Source organism: Hyperolius riggenbachi, chromosome 2 (genome assembly GCF_040937935.1).
Source record: "Hyperolius riggenbachi isolate aHypRig1 chromosome 2, aHypRig1.pri, whole genome shotgun sequence".
NCBI lineage: Eukaryota > Metazoa > Chordata > Amphibia > Anura > Hyperoliidae > Hyperolius > Hyperolius riggenbachi.
In genome coordinates, this window is record NC_090647.1 from 180358354 (window position 1) to 180385892 (window position 27539).

At 42.3% G+C, this 27539-nt stretch overlaps 1 protein-coding gene across 3 annotated transcripts in view; it reads left to right on the forward strand.

The window, feature by feature from the left end:
* Positions 1-27539, forward strand: part of PIBF1 (progesterone immunomodulatory binding factor 1) — a 212868-nt gene that overhangs the window by 41328 nt on the left and 144001 nt on the right. For all 3 annotated transcript variants that reach the window (XM_068267851.1, XM_068267849.1, XM_068267850.1), the window contains exons 7-10: positions 3220-3328; positions 14655-14836; positions 16513-16638; positions 23613-23711. In XM_068267851.1, the coding sequence (XP_068123952.1) occupies positions 3220-3328; positions 14655-14836; positions 16513-16638; positions 23613-23711 (516 nt within the window). The remainder of the gene's footprint in view (positions 1-3219; positions 3329-14654; positions 14837-16512; positions 16639-23612; positions 23712-27539) is intronic.

A 27539-nucleotide genomic window follows, 5' to 3' on the forward strand; every position in this document is an offset into this window, starting at 1 on the left:
TAGGTAACAGGGACATGGTGCTGCTGCTCTCATAGGTAACAGGGACATGGTGCTGCTACTCTCATAGGTAACAGGGACATGGTGGTGCTGCTGCTCTCATAGGTAACAGGGACATGGTGCTGCTGCTCTCATAGGTAACAGGGACATGGTGTTGCAGTTTATAAATATAAACCATGGTCTAAGTAACAACTGGCAAATCCACAGTCTAATTAAAACTAGACTATACAGGGTGGGCCATTTATATGGATACACCTTGATACAATGGGAATGGTTGGTGATATTAACTTCCTGTTTGTGGCACATTAGTATATGTGAGGGGGGGAAACTTTTCAAGATGGGTGGTGACCATGGTGGCCATTTTGAAGTCCGCCATTTTGAATCCAACTTTTGCTTTTTCAATAGGAAGAGGGTCATGTGACACATCAAACTTATTGGGAATTTCACAAGAAAAACAATGGTGTGCTTGGTTTTAACGTAACTTTATTCTTTTATGAGTTATTTACAAGTATCAGACCACTTATAAAATGCGTTCAATGTGCTGCCCATTGTGTTGGATTGTCAATGCAACCCTCTTCTCCCACTTCACACACTGATAGCAACACCGCAGGAGAAATGCTAGCACAGGCTTTCAGTATTCGTAGTTTCAGGTGCCGCACATCTCATATCTTCACAGCATAGACATTTGCCTTCAGATGACCCCAAAGATAAAAGTCTATGGGGGTCAGATCGGAAGACCTTGGGGGCCATTCAACTGGCCCATGATGACCAATCCACTTTACAGGAAACTGTTCATCTAGGAATGCTCGGACCTGACACCCATAATGTGGTGGTTCACCATCTTGCTGGAAAAACTCAGGGAACGTGACAGCTTCAGTGCCTAAAGAGGGAAACACATCATCATGTAGCAATTTTGCATATCCAGTGGCCTTGAGGTTTCCATTGATGAAGAATGGCCCCACTATCTTTGTACCCCATATACCACACCATACCATCAATGTTTTTGTTCCAACAGTCTTGGAGGGATCTATCCAATGTGGGTTGATGTCAGACTAATAGCGGTGGTTTTGTTTGTTAACTTCACCATTGTCATAAAAGTTTGCCTCATCACTGAACAAAATCTTTGTAAACTGAGGGTCCTGTTCCACTTTTTGTTTTGCCCATTCTGCAAATTCAGTGCGCTGATCTGGGTCATCCTCGTTGAGATTCTGCAGTAGCTGGAGTTTGTAAGGGTGTCATTTGTGAGTAACTAATATCCGCTGAAGGGATGTTCGACTAATGCCACTCTCCAGTGACATATGGCGAGTGCTACGCTGTGGGCTCTTGCTGAATGAAGCTAGGACAGCTACTGATGTTTCTTCATTATCCAACACTGAACCAGTTTCTCGAAACTTAGCAAGCAGTTTGCTAACTATAGCATTGGAGATGGGTGGTCTCTTAGGGTGTCTTGCATTGAAATCTGCTGCAATGACCCGGTTACTGCGTTCACCAGACATCAACACAATTTCTATCCGCTCCTCACTTGTTAATCTCGCTGACATGTCAATGGCTGTATACAAAGAGAAACTTGTAAATAACTCATAAAAGAATAAAGTTACATTAAAAGAAAGCACACCATTGTTTTTCTTGTGAAATTCCCAATAGGTTTGATGTGTCACATGACCCTCTTCCTATTGTAAAAACAAAAGTTGGATTTAAAATGGCCGACTTCAAAATGGCCGCCGTGGTCACCACCCATCTTGAAACGTTTCCCCCCTCACATATACTAAAGTGCCACAAACAAGAAGTTAATATCACCAACCATTCCCATTGTATTAAGGTGTATCCATATAAATGGCCCACCCTGTATATAGCTTACATTCTAGAACATTCTGTAATTGAATGCATTAGCATGATTCTTTATAGAGCTCATTGCTTTTCAAAGCTACCAGTTCAAGCACAGCTGTATGTAGTATTGATGATATGCAGAATGTAGATAGACTGTGCTTATTCACTAGTAATGCGAGACTGGATCGCATGGATGATGCAAATGTAGGTTATCCAGTGGAATAAGATGGCTCTGTTGCTTCTGATTGTCAAGATTCTTTGGCTGGCTTTCCACCTAAGGTTAAATGGGGTATAGAATAAGGCTAAAACAAAATGTGAAAAGATAGCTGCGCTCAGTCAATGAGAACTTCCAAGGGTGGGTGCCCTTTAAGTCTACACAATATTGTGTGCCTTCTGGGATGGTTTGGCAAAGGTGTCTGGGAAAAATTGTGGAAATGGAGCTCTATACAGTGCATTAACCCTTTGGGGACCGGCTGCCTAACCCCCCCCCCCGCCCCCCCTTAAGGACCAGGCCATTTTACATGCGGGGGGGGGGCATTTGGGGGGTCATGCAGCCGGATCCTCTGTATGGCTAGCTAGGCATGGTGTCCCCAGTGTAGCCATGTGTCCCCCATTTTACCAGCAGCCTTTACTCACCTTTCAGGCTCCAGCGATGAGCAGCTCTAGCCCCCTCCGCTCTGGCCAGCATCCTCGCTCGCACTGCCGTTAAGTTCCGGGTCGCAGTTTGGTGATCGCTAGGGGAACGTCAGGAAGGTGAGTCCCCGTCCTCTTTTTCCCCTCAGGCCGTCGCTGCCAATAGTAATCACTACGATCCGCCGGCAATCACTGGGGGGAGGTGTCAGCTGTGATATGACAGCTTAATCCCCCCTCTGGGGTGCGCACGATTGCGTGGGGAGCGCAAATGGCAGGTGGCGTAAATCCTACACCACATCAGGCTTAGGTAGCCACAAGTGTGGCATAGGATTTTACTACACACGGCCCCCAAAAGATTCAACTTTTTGTTCAGTAATAGAAATTAAAATTGCACTTACAAGAAAGTTGCAAAAAATCCACCATATTGCACATCAATGTGCAGAATTCCGTCTCCCTTGAGTCTTTTTATCCAGTTTCCCCTTCACTCCACTGTGGCCTGCAGTGTACTTTCAGATGTTAAACAGGACTGTCCGCTGGAAGTAGGATGACCGGTTGTTTAGCATGTCAATTGCGTCATTCCGCGTTTCTGCGTAGCTACAGTTGATGAAAATCAACAGTATTCTCTTGTTAGTGGTCTTTAAAAAATATACATATACATGATAGGTTATTATGCATTTAAATTTTTATTAAAATGTAAGTTATACAGTGAGTGAGATATAATGTATGATTGATTTTCTGTATTTTTATTTATTTTTATAAAAGCGAGAGAGATGGTCTGGAACGCGAACTGTTAGAACTCAGGAGAAACTATGAGCTGTTGGAGGCGTCACATAAATCCCAGTCAAAAGAGAAACATGATTTGGCCCAGGAGGTGAGTACTTTTTAATAGGAGCCACAAATGTGAGATCTAACGATGTTGCAGCTTTCATATTTTCATGGAGTTTCACATTTTTGGTTACTGTATAACATTAGTGTTAGGGGCTGGGGCTGGAATGTACAGTATGCAGACTTAATGTAATGCCATGCCCATTAGTCTTTTGCATTATTGGTCATCGTCTCCACCTACACAAGCTTAATTTACTTGGGCTGATATTCCTGACAGGGTTTCTAGACAGTGTACTGGTTTAAGACACCACCGTTGGAGACCAGGGCCCCAAACCTGGCTGAAGCCAGTACCTGGCCTTTGGCACTAGTCTCTGACTCTCCAGGATTGCCTACTGAGGGCTTCCTAGTGGCTGCAGCTCTAAAGGGCTTTGAGTCTCTCAGGAGAGCTATAAACACTAATTTCATTCCAAAATGCCCCTGTTTCTCTTTCAGAGAGATAGACATGGGAATACTGTGTTGGTGTTTGACAGCATATATCGCCATGTCTGAATCTGCAGATGGACCGCCCAATTCTTCAGTGTTCTGCCACAGGAAATGAAAGCACCTCATGCAGTATGTCGTCATGGCAGCCATTACTGTCAGAGCACGGCAGAGGTGTGTGATTGAAGGTTTTGTTAAGCTTTGGGGAGCAAAAGTTGAAAAATACAGGCAAGCTTCTGGCCTGAAGAGTGCTGGAGGAGGCAGTCCTTAAACACATTTGGAACAGTGTTCTTGCATATGCCATGACTACTGATATGAAGTGCTTCCACTCGCTGTGACAGAACTTAGCAGATTATGAAGATCCATCTGCAGGTTTTTATATGTTGTTTTATGCCATTCTTAAATGCCAGCCTAGCATTCCCACGCTGAAAGGGAAACGGGGACGGTTCCATTTATTTTCTGTCAGGTCTCATATTTCTGAAATGTTGTTTACTCTATACCAATAATACAGTTCTATTTTGTAGATGGTATTGAAAATCCCTATGAAATGCAGTTAAAAATGTAAGCAAAATGTACAATTGTGTGGCTTGCATCCTTCCACAAAACCTACAACTTTCTTTCTGAATAGGGGACTTTTGTGAGCCCTGGCAGCTTCCCAAAGTGTATAAATCCAGGCACATCCCTTGCTCATGTCATTTATCAGCCTCTGTATAGGCAGGCAAAAAGGGCACCAGACATTTTTGCGCCGCTATTGGCTGTAATATGAATTATGGCTATAGCGGTGCTCATAGCGAAGCGTTATTTTGGCACATGCACTGCCCGCGCTGTGCCTGACCTGGGGACCACCATATACCTAATGTTATGTCTATGGCTGCGCAAGGGTAATTCGGGGATCAGGCCAAACCCTGAATTACTCCTCCCTCCGAGTTGTTACGACTCGGAGGGGGAATAGTAATCAACGTCGCCCGAAATTTGTGCTGCAGCAGGGTGAGCCATCATTTACCTCATTCTGCACAAAAAAAGAACCGGAAGTGAAATGCCATGTATAAGCGCTCGTAGAGTAATTTGGGCGGCAGAAAAACATGGGGCCCAAATTACGAGAAAAACATTGCAATTGCATCTTTCCCTTGAGTCTATGGTGGCCTGGAGGGAGAATAGTAATTAACGCCGCCAGGCGTTGCAGGAGCAGGGTGAGACTTTTTCGGCTTCACCGTGTGCTCTAATTTCCTGGTGCCGTTTTTGGGATGTAGGTGCCTCTGTATGGTGAAGACGGTAGGTCCTTATGATTGTCAGGTACCTGCTAGGGTTCACTGGAGCCCCAGACTGTGAAAGGCTTGTGACAGGTTTGTGTGCAGCATTGCAGTAGACTTACAGTTTAATCTTTTCATCACAATACACTAATACCTAGCCTTAGCCATATGTTATAACAAAGCAGTCTATTTATGAATACTGTCTATAATCCGTGCCCCCTCTGCTGTTATTTGGAAGCCATATTATGTGATTCTAGGACATAGTCAGTATCTTACCACAGGGAATGCTTTGGTTGAGAAAATATTTGGGAAATAAATGAGTTGCCAACAATAAGAAAGAAATACTTCCTTGTGTAGTTAATGCTACTTTAAAAGCAGGCCGCACTCCCAGATAAACCAAATGCTATGTGACTAATAACATTCTATGTTTAAAATATTAAGAAGTAAATATCAAATCACTTCAGTCATGCAGAGTAATGAAGGTTTGTTGGTATGTAATTGGTGCCACCATTTTTTTTTATTTTTTTGCAGTTATTGCCATGTCACTTCTCACTTCAAGTGATGACTTGTTTTTAGTATGGTTGTCTTTACATTTTCTGAGCGTTTAAAAAAACAGCAGCAGTTGTCACCAAGTACTGCTGTTTAGGGTTCACTAATAGGTATGAAACTAGTTATTTCTGAGATTCGTATACATATGCAGCCTGTCATAAAGTCTCAATACAGAAGAGATATGTAGGTGGAGGAAAAGTCTATAAATCTTCAGAAAGTTTAAAGGGAAGAGTCACAAGCCAGTAATGCTTACTCGATTCTTTTGATTAGCCATAGCTATAGATAGTAATGGTGGAGGCTCACTGTCTCATCTGCTAACCACTGTGCCTTCTTCCCTAATGTCTCCAATGCACTACCCTCTAGATCAGTGCTGTCCAACTTCATGGTCAGAGTGTGTGTCTAGCACCGGATTTTTTTTAGTTGGAGGAGGCAAAGCATCAATGTCCTGGCTTTGGGAGGCGCAGCCAAGCACAAACAATACTAATTAGCAATGCGTATGAATAGTTAACAAGAAGATTTTACTCATGAGTGCCAACAGTTGCAACCAGGGCATACTGTATTCTGCAGCCATTCACATTATCTGTATTTTAAGGTTTTGTGTCTATTGTTAACTAACAGAAATTCTCTATAGAAGTACACTTCGAAGACCTATATCTGGTGATTGTGTTTTTTTTTCTGTATTAACCCAAACATTACCTCACTAGTAGCATCAAAGTTTGAATCAATCAAATATGGCTGCTGTTTTCAACTTAGTAGTGTGACATGTACAGGTCCTGTTGTTTCATGTGGATTGGTTGCAGTAAGACAGCCCTGTGTTCTAGTGTAGTAATGCACAGTATGGTCTCCTGCTACAATACAGTTGTAATGCAAACGATCCCTGTATTAACACGTGAAAGTACGTGTCTGTTGGTCCCCAAAGTGCTTCAAAATACTAACGTCAGCCTCCTGCCTAGTATGTATGCATGTTAGTATCTGGCCGCTGTGGCCTGGTACAACCCACTCCATGCTGGCAATTATAATATCTCCTGTGTATGCAAGGAGGCTAAGAGGTAAACCACGTGCGGAGGTCAAGGTTGTGTCACTCTTTGGCTGTAGCTTGAGCAGTCCCACCCTGATCAGAAGATGCACCATCCAAGCCACCTAAAGCCCTATTAGCCCATTGGATAGGCCGGAAATTCCATGGTTTTGTAAAGTTGCCAGCTGGATGTAAATGGGAGGGCACTAGACAGGATTAGCGTGATATCTGTATCCAGACACACGGTTTTGGGGTTTTTATTCACTTTGAGGGCGCAAACAAATGATTGGACATTTTGTGCCTAGTTACAGTAAAGCAACTTATTTTTGTTGTTGTTTTAACAAGGGGATATCAAAAGTGTATCTAATTAAAGTGTTGAAAATAAGAGCTCATTGCATTTCAAAAAACATATAGCTTGTTGCTGCCAAGAAAAGTATGTGAGCCGATCCTCAGGTGAGATAGTGAGGATTATATATTCCTTTATCAGATGGGTCCCATTCCCTTGAATCCGAATCCTTCACCTAAGAAAATAAAGTAACTAATTCTATGTTGTTTGTTTTGAAATGTCGGATTAGGTGTATTGTGGATTTTTCTGTCGAACACACATTTATTCTATCCAGAAGTAACTATTTAGGTAACACAGTAGCATGAACCAGTTTTCTAGTGTTTTACTTTAACAATATGTATTTGTTCTATTGTCTATGTTAAAAATGTGTAGTGAATAACATGAAAGGCAAAACTACTATGGAAAATTTGGTGCAAGTTACAGTAAATGTTACCAAGCATAAGGCACTTTTATTTATTATGGTAAGTCATGCAATGTCCTAAAACACAGACCATTTCATTTTTGCAATTATGTGCCCATTTTGCTGCTAGCTCCTTTAACGCTAGAGAGCCTGTTTGCTAGGGATGATCAATGAGAGGCAAATATTCACAAGTTCATTCAGGATTATGTACATGTGTATGCACAATTATGCAGCTTGAAAATGGACCAATCAATTTAAACCTGGGTGGGACTTGATTGGTCTATTTTCGGGGAAAAAAATGTGCATACACATTTACATAATCCCACATGAACTCAGAAATATTTGCATCTCATTATCATCCCTACTGCTCAGGCTGTAGAGCTGGCTCAGGCTGGAGACTCATGCTGACACTGCACTTATAAAAAAAAATATTAACCCAATAAACCAATATCTGCTGTTGGTTGGCCCAAAATATTGCCTCCAATTGTCAGAAGAACGGGTTATTATTATCATCTTCTTGGACCATTCAAGGAAACCTTAGTTAGCTGTTATTTCATGAACACAGATCCACTATTTTCTGTGTCACATTCTAAACATAAAGTTGTCATACACTATTCTATTTTTAATAGATCGAACATTAGATCAGATAAAAACTTTGATTCTAACTTAAACTGATTAAAATCTACAGAACCTCCAATCAATATGTGATTTATGGATCAAGGGATTATTCATCATTCTTTTTTCAAAAAGCTGTGTGAGTGCACTGGGGGGCGGTGACAGGAATCACTGTACCCATAACTTGTACTGCATCGGTCAGTACAAAACTAGTGGCAGCAGCTTTCCATTAGAATGCAAATATAGTAGGTACAGCACCTGGGCACAGGAATCTCACAAAGCTGTATTCATTTGCCACAGAACTTGCGTAACCAACATCTCGTCAAAGGATTACCGCGCACAAATACAGGTTGAGGTCCAAACTTATTTTAGGCAACATATGCTTCGAGGATTGATACGCTCTGTAGCGGGGAGAAGGCTCTGGTTTAGAGCAGGGTTACTTAATCCTAGTCCCTTCTTTAGCCCCTCCTATCCAACTACTGTTAACCAAGTGGTGGTTAGCATCTTATTCTGGGTACACACGATGCGTTTATTTGGTCCATTTTCCGTTAGATCAATTTCTGATTCAATTTTCGGATCAATATCCGATTCGATTCCGTTATCTTTTCTTATCTATTTCCATTCACTTCTATGAGAAATCAATAAAAAATAAGATCGGACATGTCGGAAATTCTCCATTGAACCATCTATCTAATACAAAATTGTATGGTGTGTACCTAACATAAGTCTCTTAGCAGCCCCTGGTGCACTGTCTTCACGATGCGCATACATTGCAATTAGAGATGGCGTCTGTTATAAACTGTTCTTATATCACTTTGCTTCGACACCAGTAACTTCTTACAGTTACGTCTCACAGACTGGGAGATCACTTGACTCTCCACACAGCAAGCAGGAGATAGACTTTCTCAGGCTTCTTCAATGTTTACGTTATTTATTCAAGTAACAGAAATACAGATAGATACAGTTTATCATCTCCTGGCAAAGCAGACTTCCATGTTGCGTTACAGCTGCGTGAGTACCTTCCTGCTGAAAGTACCCAGGTCTTCTTGTATCTACTCTATGTTACATCTAGACTACCTATGTACAGCATACATTATATCAGATTACAGAAAGGAAGCACATACTTAGAGGTCCCAGTCAGCCTTGCGAGCTATTGCGAAAGTAAAGAGCAGAATGAACTCCCATAGCTCCCTCCGCCTTTAATACTGACTAGGAAAGAGTTAAATATGACATCATCTTCGCCACCCCCTAGATCAGACTATTGGTGGACCCACTCGTGGTGTCATCATACACACCTACTTGATTAATAATCAAAGAGGCTCCTGACCTATATGCAGGAATGTGGATATTTACATAACATGGCTTATGTTTATTGTTCTAGTGGCGGTACATGCCCAGGTCAGGGAGACCTGCGGCCTTGTACTAGAACAGCTTCTTGGTATGTTCTAGTTCTGCTGACAGAACTGCAGATTTTCTCTCTCAGAGAAAATCCCCTTAAAGGGCCAATCTGCACTCCAAGCCTTTTTGACTAACTCAGTCCAAATAACTGAGGCCTACTTAAATTATAACAATCCCCCCTAAAAAGGCTTGATCCGCAGATCCCCACTTCTGAACCTAACCGTACCTGGTTTCTTTCCTTTATGTTTCACTTTTCGATGTTCGTGCTCACACAACTTCTCTGCTCTAGGCGGTTACCCCTGGAAAAGAGAGAGCAAGACCTCTTGGTCTTCCTGTAACCAGGCTCTCTGGGGAGGCCCTACTTCTAAATCCCTCTATACCACATGCTCAGCATTTGCGTCACTTACGTATCACTCACAAACTTGCATGACCACAGAAAAGTGAAACTCATTTGTTTGTTACTCAATGGAGCAGTGCCGGTGCCTTCTAAAAGAGCGCCTTTATACAATCAACTCCATCACCGATACTACTAAACCTATACCCGTAACCCTGTATATCCCTTAATTTGAAAATATCGGTTCATGAGATTGTTTATGAGGCACCAATCTCTGGACCGTGTTAATTTGTTTGCGTAATTTTACACACAAACTCACCTGTATAATGATTCCCAAGATTGCCACCCCCATCACTATGACCAGTGGATGTAGGAAGAAATTCTGAATTGCAGAGGCCCAGTCCGAATGTCCCTGGAATATTGCCAGAAACAGTTTCCTCCAGGTCAGACTGGAACTCACCTGATTATATTTGTGTTCAACCTCTTTAAGATCGCCTTGATCATGACGAAATATCACCTCTAATTTAGTGTTCTGTTTGTTTAACCGTTTTAACAAAGTGTGATCTTGTGTCAAAACCTGTACCCATTTGTCCCATGGCGTGTTATCCCTCAGGATGGGCACCTCCTGTGGAGCTTTGAACTTTAGAGTTCTCCTCACAATTTGAGGGATCACGTAGTCAAACCTGGATGACTTGATCCGTATGGGATCTCCGCTCACACAATATGTTCCCCTTAAAAGACCAACCCTATCGGAACAATTATGAAAATGTACAATGAATGTGTCATTAGACCTCATGTTTAAAAAACACACTTTTCCTTCAGCCACCGGAGATATTGGTTTGGCATTAGGAGGGATCTTTTGGATGGCAGCTGCGCACTCTGTGTTATTGAGCCAGCAGGCGTCCTCACTAAATCGGACTTGCCCCGGCAAACACAGGTACCTCTCTGAGAATTGCCAGCATGATGACAAATCTACTTGTTTCACCTCCCTGTCTAGCACCAAAAACCGTTGACCTCTCAGGTCGTGGTGTAAGACATGTGTTGAGGAAACAGGTGTACCCAGGGATACTACTGGAAAAACTACCTGAGTTTCTCCGCCGGTAGGAACTAAGGAAGTAGCGGTGCATAAAAAATTGTCGCACCCCATCCATTTGTTTATCCACACCTCTCGGTGCCTCCATGCAAAAGATCCTTCCCCCGGAAAATCGACAAATCGCTCCTTGTCAAGTCTCAGCTGTAAAGGAGTTTTACCTTCTGATAAGGCTTGAGCCATTATCTTAAAATCTGCTGTTAACTCGGTCTGCATTGACAGGCATGCTGTCCCCCGTGCAGTACCCCTAGCATGTTCAATCATCTTCTGAAGAATTATTTGAATGTGCCTTTGAGTGTACCCCTGAACTCTATAGGTGTTGTGCGTTAACTGTTCCAAAACCAAGTTCAGATGGTGTTGGGTACCCACATTCTGTTGTCCCAATGTGCCTAATTGTTGAATGACCTCCGTCATCCCTTCTATGTCTACACTGTTTGCTACCCCCATTCCAGCGCCCATTCCTCCCAAGAATGTATCTGTTAAATCTCGGGACCTTCTTCTGGCTACGCTATTCCCCGTGGAATGTGCCCATGACATAAAAGCCTGTACCAGGGTGGCAGTGACAGTGCTGCAGTTAGGGTATATATTAGATATTACCCACTCTTCTAAATTAATCTGCCAAGTGATCAATTGAAGCTGGGCCTCCATGATCACTGGAGTCGCCCTTAGTTGATTTAACTGGAAAGGGCCACTTTTTACAACCTGATGTGTCTCACATGACAGTAGGTGGGGTTCCTGAGTAGTCCCTGACAGGGTGACTACCTGAGCTTTAGGCGTTGTGGGAATCCCCACTTTTACTGTCACGGTTCCCCTTCTCATTATGCAAGATCTATTTGGACCCTTAAACTCTAGGGACTGTGGGATGCAAAAACCATATGTCCATGGTCCTTCATCCTCCCGGACTAAGGGCGCTATTTTTAAACTCCCCCTTTTTAGTCCCATCACCCTTCCGTCATAGAGAGTCCCCGGGGTGCTACCTGATGTATCCCAGGATTCTACCTCTCTACTCCAAAAGGTCCCCGGATCCATCCAACTCACGTCCCATGCTAACCCTTGTGGCCCTCCCCAGAAGAATACGGTAGGTACTCTTTCTTCTGGGAAATTGATTAGCATATCAATGACAAACGCTGTTCCCAACTGTCCTGTTTGGACCTTTGCCCCCCTTATGTCCTGGGGCAAAATGCGTACCTTAGGTCGGGAAGAATGTACTCTCTGCAATCGTTCGATTAAGAGTACCTCCTCACTTACCCATCTAGCATGAGTATAAGTGCTGGAATATGGACTGTGTGGTATTGTCTCATGTTGTGACCCCTGTAGTGAGGATGTTACCTGTGTTGGCTTTCCCTCCCCCGGGCCCGCTCTCCCCACCCTCTTTGTCACCTGGAAATGTGGCTTGATCTCGATTTTTACTTCTTGTTTCGAGAACCACCAACCCTCGGCTTTCCAGCCTTTACGTGTGTATAGTTGTTTCAGAGGCACTCTCTGTTGGTAGCTCCAGAGTGTGATGTTGTCCCCTGCGTCTCTCTGGTATGAGAATTGACGCCTCCTGCTCGTTCCTCTTTAATCTGGAACCATCTAACTCTGCATAACCAAGACAAGGTACCCCTGAATCACACACTCCACCTTTTGCATGTACCCATTGTACTGCAATGTACCTTTTAACAAACCTTTGGATCGGTGCATCGATTGTGGGAGTGTGACATTCAATAGCAGATTTACACTGCCGTTCACGTCACCCTTCCAGCACACCTGACCCTTCAGACCTTTCACCCACATTGTGCCATGAAATTTGTCTGCACCTGGCACTTGTGTTCTCATTAACCCCTTATTATACACGAAAATGTCCTCTCTTCGTTCTCCTAGGACGAAATGGCAACCTAGGATCACCATCAGCACGGTACTCTTCATTATAAAAGCACCACCTTGGGAAAGAGAGAATTATAGAGAATTATAACAGCGTCTAGGGTTTCCAGGTAACAGATGGTCCAGTGGCATAACCATATTGGTTAGCAGTAGCTGAATGGATGGGTTTAAAGTGAACCAGAGACGAACCACCCTCATGTATTTTACCATATATATCTGCTCTCTGATTCATCTATCACTGCTCAACTTGCTTCTAATCAGCCCTGATAAAATTCCAGACTGAGCATTCAGTCTGGCTTTGCTCAGGAATCATTATAGTCTAGTCTAGCAGTGGGAGAAGTCGGAACTGGAGTGAGCGCTCCCATGACCCCTCCGGAGACGTATCTGAAGTTGCCGGACATGGTGGCGAGGTGCGGAGAGAAAGGACGCTCTTTGCTGGGATAAGCAACGGCAGAAGCCTGCTCTAAGGAGCTGGAGCACTGCGAAGGATCCAGCAAGCAGCACCAGGCAGAGCAATGTGGAGATACTTCTGGATGCACTGGTGATGAGGAGTCGCGAGTAACCTGTGAATACCCTGCGGGGAGTGGAAATTTTATATGATAACATCTAGTTACCAACAATGCTGATCAATTTAGCCTGGTTCACACCAACATAATCAAATGACTGTTGGTTGATCAATCTGGAGGGCAATTACACGCCATATATTGGCAGGTGACACATAGACACACCAATCAAGGTTGTCTTACCACTACAAAGTTGATTTATGTGAATTGCTATGGGCAATGCAACCATTTTCCTTCCATAGCAGGACTGACAATTTTTTCAGTGCTTGATCCGAAGCGGACACACATGCTTTTTTGAGGCCTCTGAGGTGTGCGTCGGTGGTGGGTCCACATATGGTCCACCATATCGGTGGCAGACAGAGTTAGCATAGGCTATGGTTGGGCGATTGTGTTCTGCAGTTACCTAATGGTGATTGGTGGTTAAACTTTGTGAAGGAGCGCTGTTCTTAATAGTTTTAAGTATTTTAAAGGGGGAATCCAGCTGCTGCATGGCTGAATTATTTTTGTATCTATAAAGTTTTTTCTACAAGCACATGTACTCGGCTTTATTTCCCTATCATTATAGTCTGTCTTCTCTCTCTGATGTCTTTTCAAGCCCAAGCCAGCCCCCTTCTGGCTCTGCTATAATGACTCAGCTATAATGATTCCTGAGCAAAGCCAGACTGAATACTCAGACGGGGACAAGCAAGCTGAGCAGTGAAGAATGAAACCGAGAGCAGGGTAGTTGTTTTCTCTAATGTTCCCAATGATACATATGGTAAAATACATGAGGGTGCTTCGTCTCTGGTTCACTTTAAAGGACGAATAACGTGAGGATCACAAAATAGCTATTAGGCTGAGAAAAGGCTCCCTGGTCCCTGACAGTTGTATGTTTTGTCCATGATGTTGTCCAGTGCTTTTGCAGTTGAGAGTAGTTCCATATTAATATTTTACTGCAAAACTGATAAATAGCTGGAGGACTTACATTGCTGTATGTGACTAGTGAGAGCACAGGTCCTACCAACATTAACGGCATGTGCTAGGCCTTTTTCAGTTCTGAATTAATCTACTTTCTAAAAATGTCCTACTGGCCCCAGGATTGGAATACTGGCTCCTGAATTTATGGTAATCTTATCTCGACGGGCAGGTAACATTTTCAGAATTTGGTCAACAATAGTGCTTTCATATTTCTCTCATGGCAGTTGTACTGTAAGTATTATATTACCCATGATGTGACGATAAGGTCGCACTCAATGCGCCCTTATAGTCTCATAAGGTGCGGCGTTTTCGTCGCACCGCGATGCAACGTTCTGCGCTAGTTTAAAGTCACTTTAGGCGTGAAGAGGGGCTTTTCACAAGCCCGGGAGGTTGAATGTCTTAAATGATCCCATATGTATCTGTGATCTGGCGCTGTGCAAACTGGTGTGTGTGAGACTTCATTTGGTAATCAATGTCGTAAGCTGTTATTTTTATTTATTTATTTTTCACAGGTGAGCACATTGCGACAGTCTGTTTCCCTGTTACAAAAAGACAAAGACTTTCTTAACCGGCAGAATATGGAGCTCAATGTCCGCTGTGCTCATGAGCAGGATCGCTTAGAGAGACTCCAAAGTCAGCTGGAAGATGCTAAAAAAGCCAGGGAGGAAATGTATGAAAAATATGTTGCATCTCGGTGAGAAATCTACTTTCAGTTTTGCTTTTGAATATAAATATATTTTGAATGTGACTATGCCAAACCAGGGCTGTGGAGTCGGTACAAAAATCCACCGACTCAGACTCCTCAGGTTAGGATTCCACCGACTCCCAACTCCTCGACTCCGACTCCTCTAATTTGCATATTGCAATTTTGTTGATTGAAAGTATGTAACATGAAATGCATCTCTTAACTGCCAACGCTTAGGAATTTTAAAATACAACTGAAGTGAGAAGGATAAGGATATATTTATTCAATTTTTAACAATACCAGTTACCTGGCTAGCCAGCTGATCTTCTGCCTCTAATACTTATAGTCATAGACTAAACCTAGTCCTTGGTAAGAGTACTTGTACTTGTACTTGAAGGGGGCTGGAGGAAACCCCAGAAATGTATAAAAAATTTATTTTCATTTGTCTCAGGTACCCTTTAATTCGTAGCCACCAAATCAATTTTAACAACATATCAAATTATTTGATTCCATGAGCAAAGGGAGTGCATATATTTGCATAAACCAGCATCAACGCAGAATTATTTCCATCTCATTGACCATCTCTATTAGTGAACAGCTACACATCAGGCTTTATTCTTACAGCATAGATATTATTTAGTGTGTATATATATATATATATATATATATATATATATATATATATATATATATTTCCTGTGTACACATCATATATACTGTACAGTCACAATCAGATATGTATATCTGACTTTGAAAATACGGGGACTGCTTTATTGAAGCAGCATAAGTAGCTATTTTCTGATTGGTGTATTTCATTTTTATGGACTAAGCACAGCTATTACTGTATATATAAATTATTTATGATGACTATTATCTGAGAAATAGAACATCTTATCATATTTTACACCAGTAGAGATCGTTTACATGGTATCCTTCGAAATAGGTTGTGTTGAGCAAAAATACAAAAGAGAGCCCGCTGTCACCTGCAAATTTGATTCCCCTATAGGCAGACACTTTTTTGAACACTGCCACAATGTAAACAATCTCTACTGGTGTATCTACCCATAAGACATTGATCCAAAGGTCAAATCACTTCTAAGAGAGAGCATATGGTTTTGAATACCCTGACTCTAAATGGCCTCAATTAGGACTTCAATATGAAATGGTAATTTTTTAATTTTGATGCCCCTTTAAGTTGGTAGTCATGATGTTCCTTTAAACTTAAAGGACAACTGTAATGAGAGGTATATGGAGGCTGCCATATTGATTTCCTTCTAAACAGTACCAGTTGCCTGGCAGCCCTGCTGATCTATTTGGCTGCAGTGGTGTCTAAACCACACCGGAAACAAGCATGCTGCTAATTTTGTCAGATCTGACAATAATGTCAGAAACATCTGATCTGCTGCAGGCTTGTTCAGGGTCTATGGCTAAAAGTATTAGAGGCGAAGGATCAGCAGGACAGCCAGGCAACTGGTATTGCTTAAAATGAAATAAATATGGTAGCCTCCATATACCTCTCACTATAGTTGTCCTTTAAGTCTTTGCCCGCTCCATGAGGGTTGTGTTTTTTCAGTGTTTATGTGTGTATAAGGGTGCATGCACTTGTCGATTGACAGCACTAGCTAAAGGTTGCACAGACCAATCCATTAATAAATCTACTTTTCTTCATTCCTTCATTTTTGCAGAGACCATTATAAAACTGAATATGAGAATAAACTACGCGATGAACTGGAACAAATCAGACTGAAGACAAATCAAGAAATAGATCAGCTCCGGGGGGCATCAAAAGAGATGTATGAGAGAGAAAACAGGTACGGGAACTTAAAGGGCACTGTTCCTTAATGTCTGTAAGAATAGTGACACACAGGTGTGACAGCATACAGGCCTCATCTACTGGCTGCATCCAGTGCTGCCCATGAAGCTTGCTAAACCCAACTAAGCAGTGTTTCTACACTGTGCAGTTATACTGTATATTTTACTCTATGCAGAGCTCAACCTAAATAATTTTGGGCTCTGGAACTGTGAAAAGGCGTTTCCCATAAAATGAGGCTGATTGACAGCACCAATGAATAATCAAAAAGTATTAATGTCACAAAAGTAATTCATATATACACAATATTAAAAATCCATATATGTGGTCCCTGTATAGCGTCCAGCAATAGTTCATGTATGTACATAACAAATAATAATAATATTGCACTCGGAATCAACGCAAATAGGATAGCCTCAATGGTCCCTAATTCCCTTTAGGATGAAACCCAGGTTTCTATAAGGTGCTATAAATCTAGTGCAATAATAAAGTAGAGTAATTGAATAGTCAGACAAAAAGAGCTGATCCTGCCCAGCGGGTAAGCAGAATAAAGTGCTACAGTCAAGAATTGATCATACAAAAATGCATCATACAAATAATGGTTAAAGTCTGGAATATCTTACCTCAGGGAGTAGTTATGGCAAACTCTGTATCTGCACTTAAAGAGTGCTTGGACGCTTTATTTGCATTGAAGGGCATCCACGGCTATAATTCTTAGGCAATTTCCCCTGAGTCGATCCAGGGAATTATCTTACTGTCATCTGGAGTCAGGAAGGAATTTTTCCCTTTTTAAGGCTAATTGGACCAGGCCTTGTAAGGTTTTTCGCCTTCCCCTGGATCAACTGGGATATGTGCAGGGTCAGGATTGTTTTGTTTAATTTTTCTGTTTGAACTTTATAGACAGATATCTTTTTTCAACCAAACTATGTAACTGTATGTAACTATCAGAGTTGTGCAAAAAGCATAAATAAATAGTGAATGAACCAGGATGGAGCAACATACATCTGTCTAGCAAAGTGAAAGTGCAAGTGTTCAAGAAATGGCAGAGTGATACTTCGCCTCGGGGCAGTGAGGCATCAAAGGGACCACAGATCTGGAGTGCAGCAAATTACAAGGGACTCCATCACAGACCAGGTAGCCCGACATGCTTCGCGACAGACACGTCGCTTTCCAAGAGCCAACATGCCAGTCATTTTGGCTCTTGGATCGGTATGTGCAATTTAACATCAATGTTTGTCAGTAAGAGGCAGCAGAAGTGCTGCTGTGGTTCTTGTTGGAAGGTGAACAGCTACAACTGTGGCAAAGGTAAGACCTCACTCTGCTGTTCCTGCGGAAGTGCGGTATTGGGGAAAGGGTATGGGCTCTTTCACACTATGGGCTTGATTTACTAAACCGTGATAACCCAAATATCACACCTTGTCAAAGATATCACACCTTATCAAAGTTAACATGCCTTATCAGAGTAGTACAACGAGCACTACAAACCCGCAGGGGCTCAGGGCAGGACGAATGCCATTGCTAATTAGCAGGCATAAGTTTGTAGTGCTCGTTATGCTACTCTGATAAGGCGTGTTAACTTTTACAAGGTGTGATATCTTTGATAAGGTGTGATATCTTTAATAAGGTATGATATTTGAGTTATCACGGTTTAGTGAATCAAGCCCTATAAGTGAGCATTTTCAAACCTCATAGATTATAGTCCTAGATGGGACCATTGAAATCCGTGTTTTGTGTTTGCAGGGGCATTCTGTTTTCTTTCCTGTTTATACTATGCCGCAGTTTTCTTTTCTGTTTATACTATGCAACAAGAGAAGCATAAGCAGGAAATGCACACAAGAAAAGAAACCTGCCCTATCAAACTATTCATTTTATTTAATTATACACCATACCAGGAGCCTGACTCACGCACAGACAGTAATATTGCTGTTACCAAGGGCAGCAAGGTGCCTGCATAGGTAATGCCAGCATTGCTGCAATAACTTGCACAGTGTGTGTTACCATAGGAACATTTGCATTACCTGTGTACCGTGGGTTGCACTTATTGCACAATGTATGCTACTGTTCTGCCATTAGAACTGGTAATATTGGCAATATTCCTGGCAGTACGTGAATCAGACCCATTGATACCAGAATCAGACCATTGATATATCAGTCAAATTAATGTGTTCCTTTAAACACCAAACAGTTGTGGTCACCCGAAGAAAGTCTAGACAAGGTTTATTGCAGAAATTTACTCTTTATTCAAATATTTACCTATTAGCCTCTTATCCAAGCCCAAGTGCATGCTTCACCGGGAGCCTCTGGAATGAAACTCTTTGTGGATCATACAGTTCAGTGCTAGCAAATCTACATGTGCTTTATGCAGAAACACACCACACATTGTCGGGCCTAAAATCAATTCTTATTTTTACCTGGTAAACGAGTAATAAGGATGCTAATCCGGCAATCCAAAAGTTAAAATCGCTATTACTTTTCTTGTTGATAAATGATCATTCCCCAGTTTACCTGACTCTTATTTGGTACACACAATATTTGGTACACAAAAAGGAAGTTGCAGGGCATGCTGGGTTGTCCTTTTTTGCTTCCCTACTTGCCTGATTGGCTGAAACCTCTTTCCCTCCGGTTTTTCCCTCCCACACACCTCTGTTCCTCTCTGATTGGCCAATATTTCTCATGCTGAGACAATGCACTTTCTATAGTGAAGGGCGGGCAAATCAGGCAGAGGAGAGTAAGGGAGAAAATGACATCAGGATTGGCTTCAAAATAGCCACAGTTAAAATGGGAAATGCTAAGAAGGATTTTCTCTTTTTTTAGGCTGCTTACACACCAAGACGTTACAGGCGCACGTTAGTGTGCCTGTAATGCTCCCCCAACGCACAGCAATGTAGCACAAGTGGGCTGTTCACACAGCCCACGTTGCGTTACATGTAATGCTGCACGTTCGGTGCAAAGTGCAGCATGCTACGGCGTTGGAGCGGCTATAGCCGCGTTAGACTGTTTGCACATGCGCAGTGGGGGGCGGAGAGGAGGCGGGGAGAGCCAGCTACAGTAGCCGCGCACATGGCTACTTAATATTCACTGCACTGGCGGCAGCTGATTGGCCGGCGGGACCACGTGATGCGGAGTGTCTCGCTCCGCATCACGTGGTCCCGCTGGCCAATCAGCGCCACTCTGGGAGACATTATATGAATCGAGCCGCCGAACGCGGCTCACTCTACCGTCGGCTTTTGCAGCACCATACGTTGTGTTAGGTGCACGTTATGCGACCTTAACGTGGCACCTAACACAACGTCTTGGTGTGCAAGAAGCCTTACTGTAGAAAAATCACTAAAATCAAAACGTGGACAGTGCAATACATATGTAAGTAGAGTAAGTATTTATCTACAGTGGTTTGCAGAAGTATTCGGCCCCCTTGAAGTTTTCCACATTTTGTCATATTACTGCCACAAACATGAATCAATTTTATTGGAATTCCACGTGAAAGACCAATACAAAGTGGTGTACATGTGAGAATTGGAACGTAAATTATACATGATTCCAAACATGTTTTACAAATAAATAACTGCAAAGTGGGGTGTGCGTAATTATTCAGCCCCCTTTGGTCTGAGTGTACTCAGTTGCCCATAGAGATTGCCTGATGAGTGCTAATGACCTCTGAGTCCGTCACAGAGCAGCTGTATTTGTACTGACATTATATTACACACAGGTGCACTCTATTTAGTCATTAGCACTCATCAGCAATCTCTATGGGCAACTGACTGCACTCAGACCAAAGGGAGCTGAATAATTACGCACACCCCACTTTGCAGTTATTTATTTGTAAAAAATGTTTGGAATCATGTATGATTTTCGTTACACTTCTCACGTGTACACCACTTTGTGTTGGTCTTTCACGTGGAATTCCAATAAAGTTGATTCATGCTTGTGGTAGTAATATGACAAAATGTGGAAAACTTCAAGGGGGCCGAATACTTTTGCAAACCACTGTACTTATATATGTGTTTGTTTTTTTCTGAGATAGTATGGCTGACAGCTCCTCTTTAATAGATATGGATTTACACATACACACACAAGCTTGTACAATACAGGTAGATTTGTTTTCTATGTTCCCACATCTGTGTTTAATTTTTTTGTTTTTTCTATTTTTACTTTATTTTATTTTTTTTTTTTTTGCGCATAGCCTTTGGAAATGTTTGCTTGTAAAATGTAATTGCTGTAGCTAAGAGACATATGAAAAGGTTTCCTTCCATCTAATATGTCGGAATACTGTCATCGCTTTTGAATCTTTTCTGGGTGTGTACCTGTGAGGTCATCATTTTTAACTTGTTGGGAGAAGTTCTGACATTTTCAAGGTAACTTTTAAAGAATGTATCCGAAAATCGTATTACATCAGTGCAGCCAACTTTTCATAGATGAAACAATGAGCAGCAGTACAATGGCTTGTGCAGGACTGAGCAATACATAACATGTCAGAGGCAAGCAGACAGCTCTTCTTAATTACAGGATTTATGTAATTCTACCCATTCACAAGTGGCAGTCGATCAAGCTAATAATCTCATAATAGGCACAAGATAGAAACTGCAGGTTTTTATCTACCTTTCAAGGCTGGCCTTATTGTTTTCCCCTATGTAGACCGAGAATGAGACAGGCACCTGAATTAAGTGTTGTTTTCTGTGAAGCCACTATTTGGCTGGATAATAGCTACTTAAAGTGTTAGCGTGCATTACAGTGTGTTAAAAATGGGGCCCTTTTCAGTAAACAACTATTTACCCATTTTAAGGGCTGGTTTCCACTGGGGTGTTGCATCGGTTTGTGAATCGGACACAGCATCTAAGCTTTAGCGATTCTGCAACCCAAGTCCTATAGCTGTGCCATGCATGGCTATAGGGATTTCATGCTTGCTGGAGAAAATTGCAGCATGCCGCCCGAATCGCAACAGCATGTGATTTGGACAGCAAGCCTATTCACTGAATAGGCAGCGTTGTGCTGCGTATTTGGAGCTAGTAAAAATAGGCCATAAGATATTAATATATTGCTTTCGGTATATACAGTATTAGCTGTTACTCTTTAACTATACCTGATCGTAAGCCAGCTGCAGTTTATGCTGATCCCTGTTTCTGCTTCTGAAACATTTTGTTTGTATAGCAAGCAGGAATATTTTAAAACTAATCGAAGTTTGGACTCACAGCCCACAAAATCTATCAAGAATTTAGTTTGGGTAGCTACAGTATGTTTACCATAGGTAAGTTGGGATCTTTCACTCCTCTTTCCTTGCTCCCCACCTGTAGTTAACATAAATGTAGAAAACATGCCAGTGACTGCAACTCCTAATTTCTAGGTCTGAGGGGGATATTTGGCTGCTGGGTCCCTCTTTATTTTCTGTCCAGAAGTGCAGCCATGAACAAACACTTCCCTCTACTAGGCATGCACAGACCTTACTCATGCATGCCCAGTGCGGATGCATTTGTTCGCGGCCTATTTAAAGGCTTCCCACTAATGAGGTAGGTATCTTTTTTTACTCCCCCCACTTGAACTCTGCCACCTGTCTCATCCACTTCTTCCCCTGCTCCTCTGATGCTGCACATCTTTGCATATCCCTCCTCCACTGGCTGCCAATTACCCAAAGGATCCATTTTAATTACCTAACCTGCTTAGTGTTCTCCCCCAAAATTTTTGATATATTGCTATCATATATTTTTTTTATATTTGCTTTTCTTTTTCTTTGTAATTCTCTCTAAATAGTTTTTTGTTTAAACAGTCTGGTTTTAATGTGGGTTTATAATATTATGTAATGCTGCAAGCTACAAATAACAAAGTTAGATCTTTGAATTCCATGCAGATTCAGGCTTGGAATTAGGTGAATCAGAATCGGCAAGAAGTGAATCTTAGGCCCAGTGCACACCAAAACCGCTAGCAGATCCGCAATACGCTAGCGGTTTTGGGAGCTGATTTCAGAGCGATTCTAGGTATGTTTAGAGAGGTTTTCTAAACATACCTAGCGGTTTTGGGTGCGTTTTTGTGTAGCAGATTACTCATATTGTTACAGTAAAAGCTGTTACTGAACAGCTTCTGTAACAAAAATGCCTGGCAAACCGCTCTGAAGTAGCGTTTTTCAGAGCGGTTTGCGTTTTTCCTATACTTTACATTGAGGACGAAACGCTTCCGAAAACCGCAAACGCGCAGCAGGAGGCGCGTTTGCGGCTTGGCAAAAACCTCAAACCGCCGGTGTGCACCATCCCATTGCAATACACTAGCCAAGCGTTTTTCCAGGCGGATGCGGCCGGCGGATCGCTCCAAAAACCGCTCGGTGTGCACTAGGCCTTACTGGTCCATTTCCAAGCTGCATGCAGTTTGTGTGAAGTTTGCATGCAAGCTTTAACTATTTGTATTTCATTAACCATCAATGAATAGCTATGAGTCTTTTAGTTTGCAATTAAGCCAATCAAATCTGACAGGAAGTACATTTGGTTGCCCTGGTTCCAAGCCACATACAATTTATAACAAATCTGCATACAAGCCAGAATTAGAATCTCATTGCTTATCTGTAGAATTGGCTGTGCACCCAGGAGATCTGACACGCTAGACAGGTATGGCTCAGTGGCACTGGTAAAGTTATTATTTTAGGCTGTAGGTGAGCTGCAAATCATTCATTGTAATTCTATCAGTGCTGGCCACACACAGTGTGTTAAAATAGATTCTAGACAAGACAAATAACAATTCTATTGCACTTTTATTCTCAGGACTCAGTGCCAGAGCAGCAGCCACTAGGACGTGCTCTATAGGTAGTAGCAGTGCAAGGGAGTCTTGCACAATGACTCCTTACTGAAGAGGCTTACTAAACAGGAAGAGACTACATTTGAACAGGTCTCCTGTGTCTTTAACCAGTGCATTATGAGATCCTAATGCTTCCTTCATCTTGTTTCCACAATTGATTACAAACTGTAGTGCTCATTATTTTCATTGTCTACCTTCTAGGAACTTAAGGGAAGCAAAGGACAATGCCTTAGCTGAGAAAGAACGAGCAGTCGCCGCTGAGAGAGATTCACAGGCAAAATATGATCAGATATTAGAGCAGTAAGTAACCATTATCTGTTATGTGGTCATTGACCGTGCTTTGTGTACAGAAGTTAACAGTGAAATATTGCTTGGTTAAATCTTGGTCCCTCTGTGTTGCTACACTATTCTGCCTGTCTACAGCCGTCTAGTTTTATGACTTGCATGGCCTTCAACAATTGCTCAGAATAACTAAATTCAAGTAACTAGCAAGGTGTTAGCAATGCATTTCATATACAGTTGTCAATGCCACAAATACATTAAATACATTTTGTGACAGGTGTAAATGTTTTTTTCTTTTCTTTTTTTTTCATGTTAACTTGCATTCATTACATTTAAGATTCTGGACTTTAAACATTTTGACTATTACATGTATTATTCATTTATGTGAATTGTGAGACAGAACTGCTGCTTGTCATTTCTTAAAGAATTAAACCCTGAGGCCCCTTTCACACGGGGGCCTGTGCGGTGCAGCATTTTATCATCAATCCTACTGCGGGGCAATGCAAGTCTATGTCGAAGTAAGTCTGTAAGTCTACATTACCTGCGGCAGACGGAAATCATGTTAGTCTGTGCTACGGCACCGCAGGTTTTTTTTAAACACTTACGCGGTAGCTTTGTGGCGCACATGCGCGGAAGCATATTTTTACACTACGCTTCCATGCACTTCCGTATTTCCGAAACAGGAAGTGAGCGCAAGCGTCACCTCCTGTTTGGCTGTCAGCCAGAAGGGGGTTACCGCGTGCAAATGCAGTAATCCCTGAAGGCCTGTTTTTGGCGGTGCGGTGGGGCACCTCTGCCGTCAGACGGTAGTCTGAAGCCAGCCTGACTGTTCATTACAAGGAACAATGCTAAGGCTTAAATACTTTGGACACATTGAGAAGGCAGGATTCCTTGGAGAAGGCCCTGATGCTAGGAAGGATTGTGGCAAAAGGCTGAGGGGGCATCAGAGAATGAGATGGGTAGCTAATATAATAGCAATAAAACATGAGCTTGGACAAGCTTTAACAGGCAGTAGAGAATAGAGGTGCCTGGTGTGGTGTGCTCCATGGGGTTGCAAAGAGTCATGCATGACTGAACAGCAATTGAACAACAAAAACTGCTGCCTGATAAGTATCTGCCTGTACTCACCAGATTCAAGAGACCATTAATTCTGACCAAATTCACAATGCATAGGCAGAAATGCAGGCCCAAACCAATTAGGAATCCTCCCCATACTTCAGTGTTGCCAATAGTCGCTCATACCTAAACATTTTCTACAGTAGACTGCCTTTGAACAAACAGCCTTTTGTTGCAAAGATATATTTAAAATTTGCGTAGATCTGTCCTACTGCCATTTTTCATCATGCCGGTTCTTTTTGTGTTTTGTATAGGGTGATTTGCAGTTTTCACATTAGTTATGGCTCTTTAACCAAGCCTTCCATAAAACCCTCCTCCGACCAGACATTTCCAGACAGGAAATTGTATCCAGATTCATGTGGTTTCCCTCATGATAGAACTAATGGTACCACTAGATATCCTCAAAGGGTAATCTGCAGGATGCATCTTTATTCTGCTATACCAAGTCTTTGGCTGACCACTGTGTTTTTGATTCCTAACATTGCATAAATTGTAAACATTGTAAACACCTGCTCTTGAAGTTTGTGCCCATGAGGTATTTTTTTAGTGCATTAAGATAACTTTATTTATAACTCACTTCTGTGCTCAGTGCTACCGATTTTCCTTCAGTGACACCAGCTTGTTAGTAGAGTGTAGCTATTCCTTACCCAATTTTCCCTGCAAAGCTGCTTTTGTTTGGTCTAGTGTTGTGCTTAACTTTCTTGTCTTTACCTGTTCATCTCATCATTACCTGTGTTTTGTACACTTATTTAATGAAGCATTGGGGGCCTTTGTCAACTAACTCTTGGGAGTTAGAGTGGAACCTCATTTGTTTTGCTTGCACTTTACCGACCGCAGGCTACAGTGATTATCAATGTGGCAGTGTGCAAAAATGTTATGGGTTATGTAGTATATGGCCAAAATTAGATCGAGTGGAGGAAAGTTTAGCTGAGGTATACTTTTAAGTACAGTAAATTGTTCATTAGGTACAGTTTTCACATTCATTTATTTATTTTATGTATTTTTTGTATGGCATAGGTAGCAGGGTCAGTTCTTTTGTGTGCGCATAAGAAATCATTAATTGCTGTAACTTGCATTCTCCTGTAACTGACTCTGTTTTCCTTTTATGACATCATCACAACTACTGGTGAAGGTGTTTTGTCGTCATTCTATCTTTATCCAAGTATATATGCTTTGATAGTTCTTAAAGGGCACCTGAAGTGAGAGGTATATGGAGGCTGCCATATTTATTTCCTTTTAAACAATACCAGTTTACTGGCTGCCCTACTGATTCACTTCCTCTAATACTTTTATCTATAGAGCACAGGTGTCAAAAACAAGGCCCGCAGGCCAAATGCGGCCCTCCTTGACATTTTATGTGGCCCTGGAGAGCTTCCAATGTGCATCATTGTAAGCAGTAAATAATGACAGTACACTGCATTCCCTGCCAGAGGATAACCGGGTTTCTGGTTAAAACATTGTCAGTTTGAGCCTGGGTGCAGCAACAACCCATGGGACCTCCTGCGAAATTAGCATTGGGCCCCCTCCATGGATCCAACTCCCCCATGTGGCTGGTAAAACACACACACACCATTCCCCTGCTGTCTTCTACCCACATAGCAGAGTAGCATTGCATTGTAATATATCTGCACCAGCCTTGTCACTGTTCTTCCCAGCAGCTGCATGCTCTATACTTCTATACCTCCAGCTTCTGATCACATGACCTGCATTCGGAGCCATAGGTATGCACGATAAAGGCTTGTGGCTGCCAGGTAAATTAGAGGAGACAGCACACAGCATTGGGGCAAGTGAATATTAAACTACTAAATTGATCCACTTTGCAGAAGGAGTCACCCTAGTTGGGCCACTTGATTTGATACAATTTGGCCCACGACTTAGACTATGTTTTAGATTTCAGCCCCTTACATGATTGAGTTTGACACTCCTGCCATAGCCCCTGAACAAGCATGTACATCAGATGTTTGACGTTTGAGTGGATTTGCCACATGCTTGTTTCAGATGGGTAATTCAAACTCTACTAATTCCTGAAAGAGCAGCAGGATGCCAAGCAACTGCTATTATTTAAAAGGTACCTAAATCCTAAGGAAAGAAAAAGTTACTTACCTCAGTTGAGGGAAGCCTTGGGATAGTTTTTAGAGCCTTTTCTCATATTATTGACTCATTGAGCTGTTTTGTGGCAGGAATCTTTTCTGCTTTCTTTGCATATAGTTTAGGCGCCCCATTCACATCTAAAATGGCAAAACTCAAGCGCTAAAGCTTTGCTCTAGTGATTTTACTGCAAACGGTAGAAAATTACTGGACACTTCCGCGATTTCAGAGCGATCGCAGTCAGCACTTTATAAGCAGTGTACCGCGATCGTTCCTGAATCGCTCAGAAAATACTGCAGGTAACATGTTTGTGATCGGGGTCAATCGTGGCAATGAGAACACTGCCATAAGGTAACATAGCACTAGCGCTTTAAAAAGCACAAGCGCTTTAACGATTAGCGGGAATCGCCCACTACTCAAAGAGAACCTGAGGCGGGTATTTGAAAATCTTAAGAGACCACAGAGGCATGTCCTGTGCATAATGACATGCCTCTGAGTCTCGCTATTGCCCCCATTAGTGCTCCCCCCCCCCCCCCCCCGGGGTCTCCTGTGCCCCCCTGTAAAAAGTGCCCGGCTAGCGGCAGTCTCCTTGTCGCTAGCCATCTATTTACCTTCTGTATGTCATTCAGTGCGTGCTTCCCT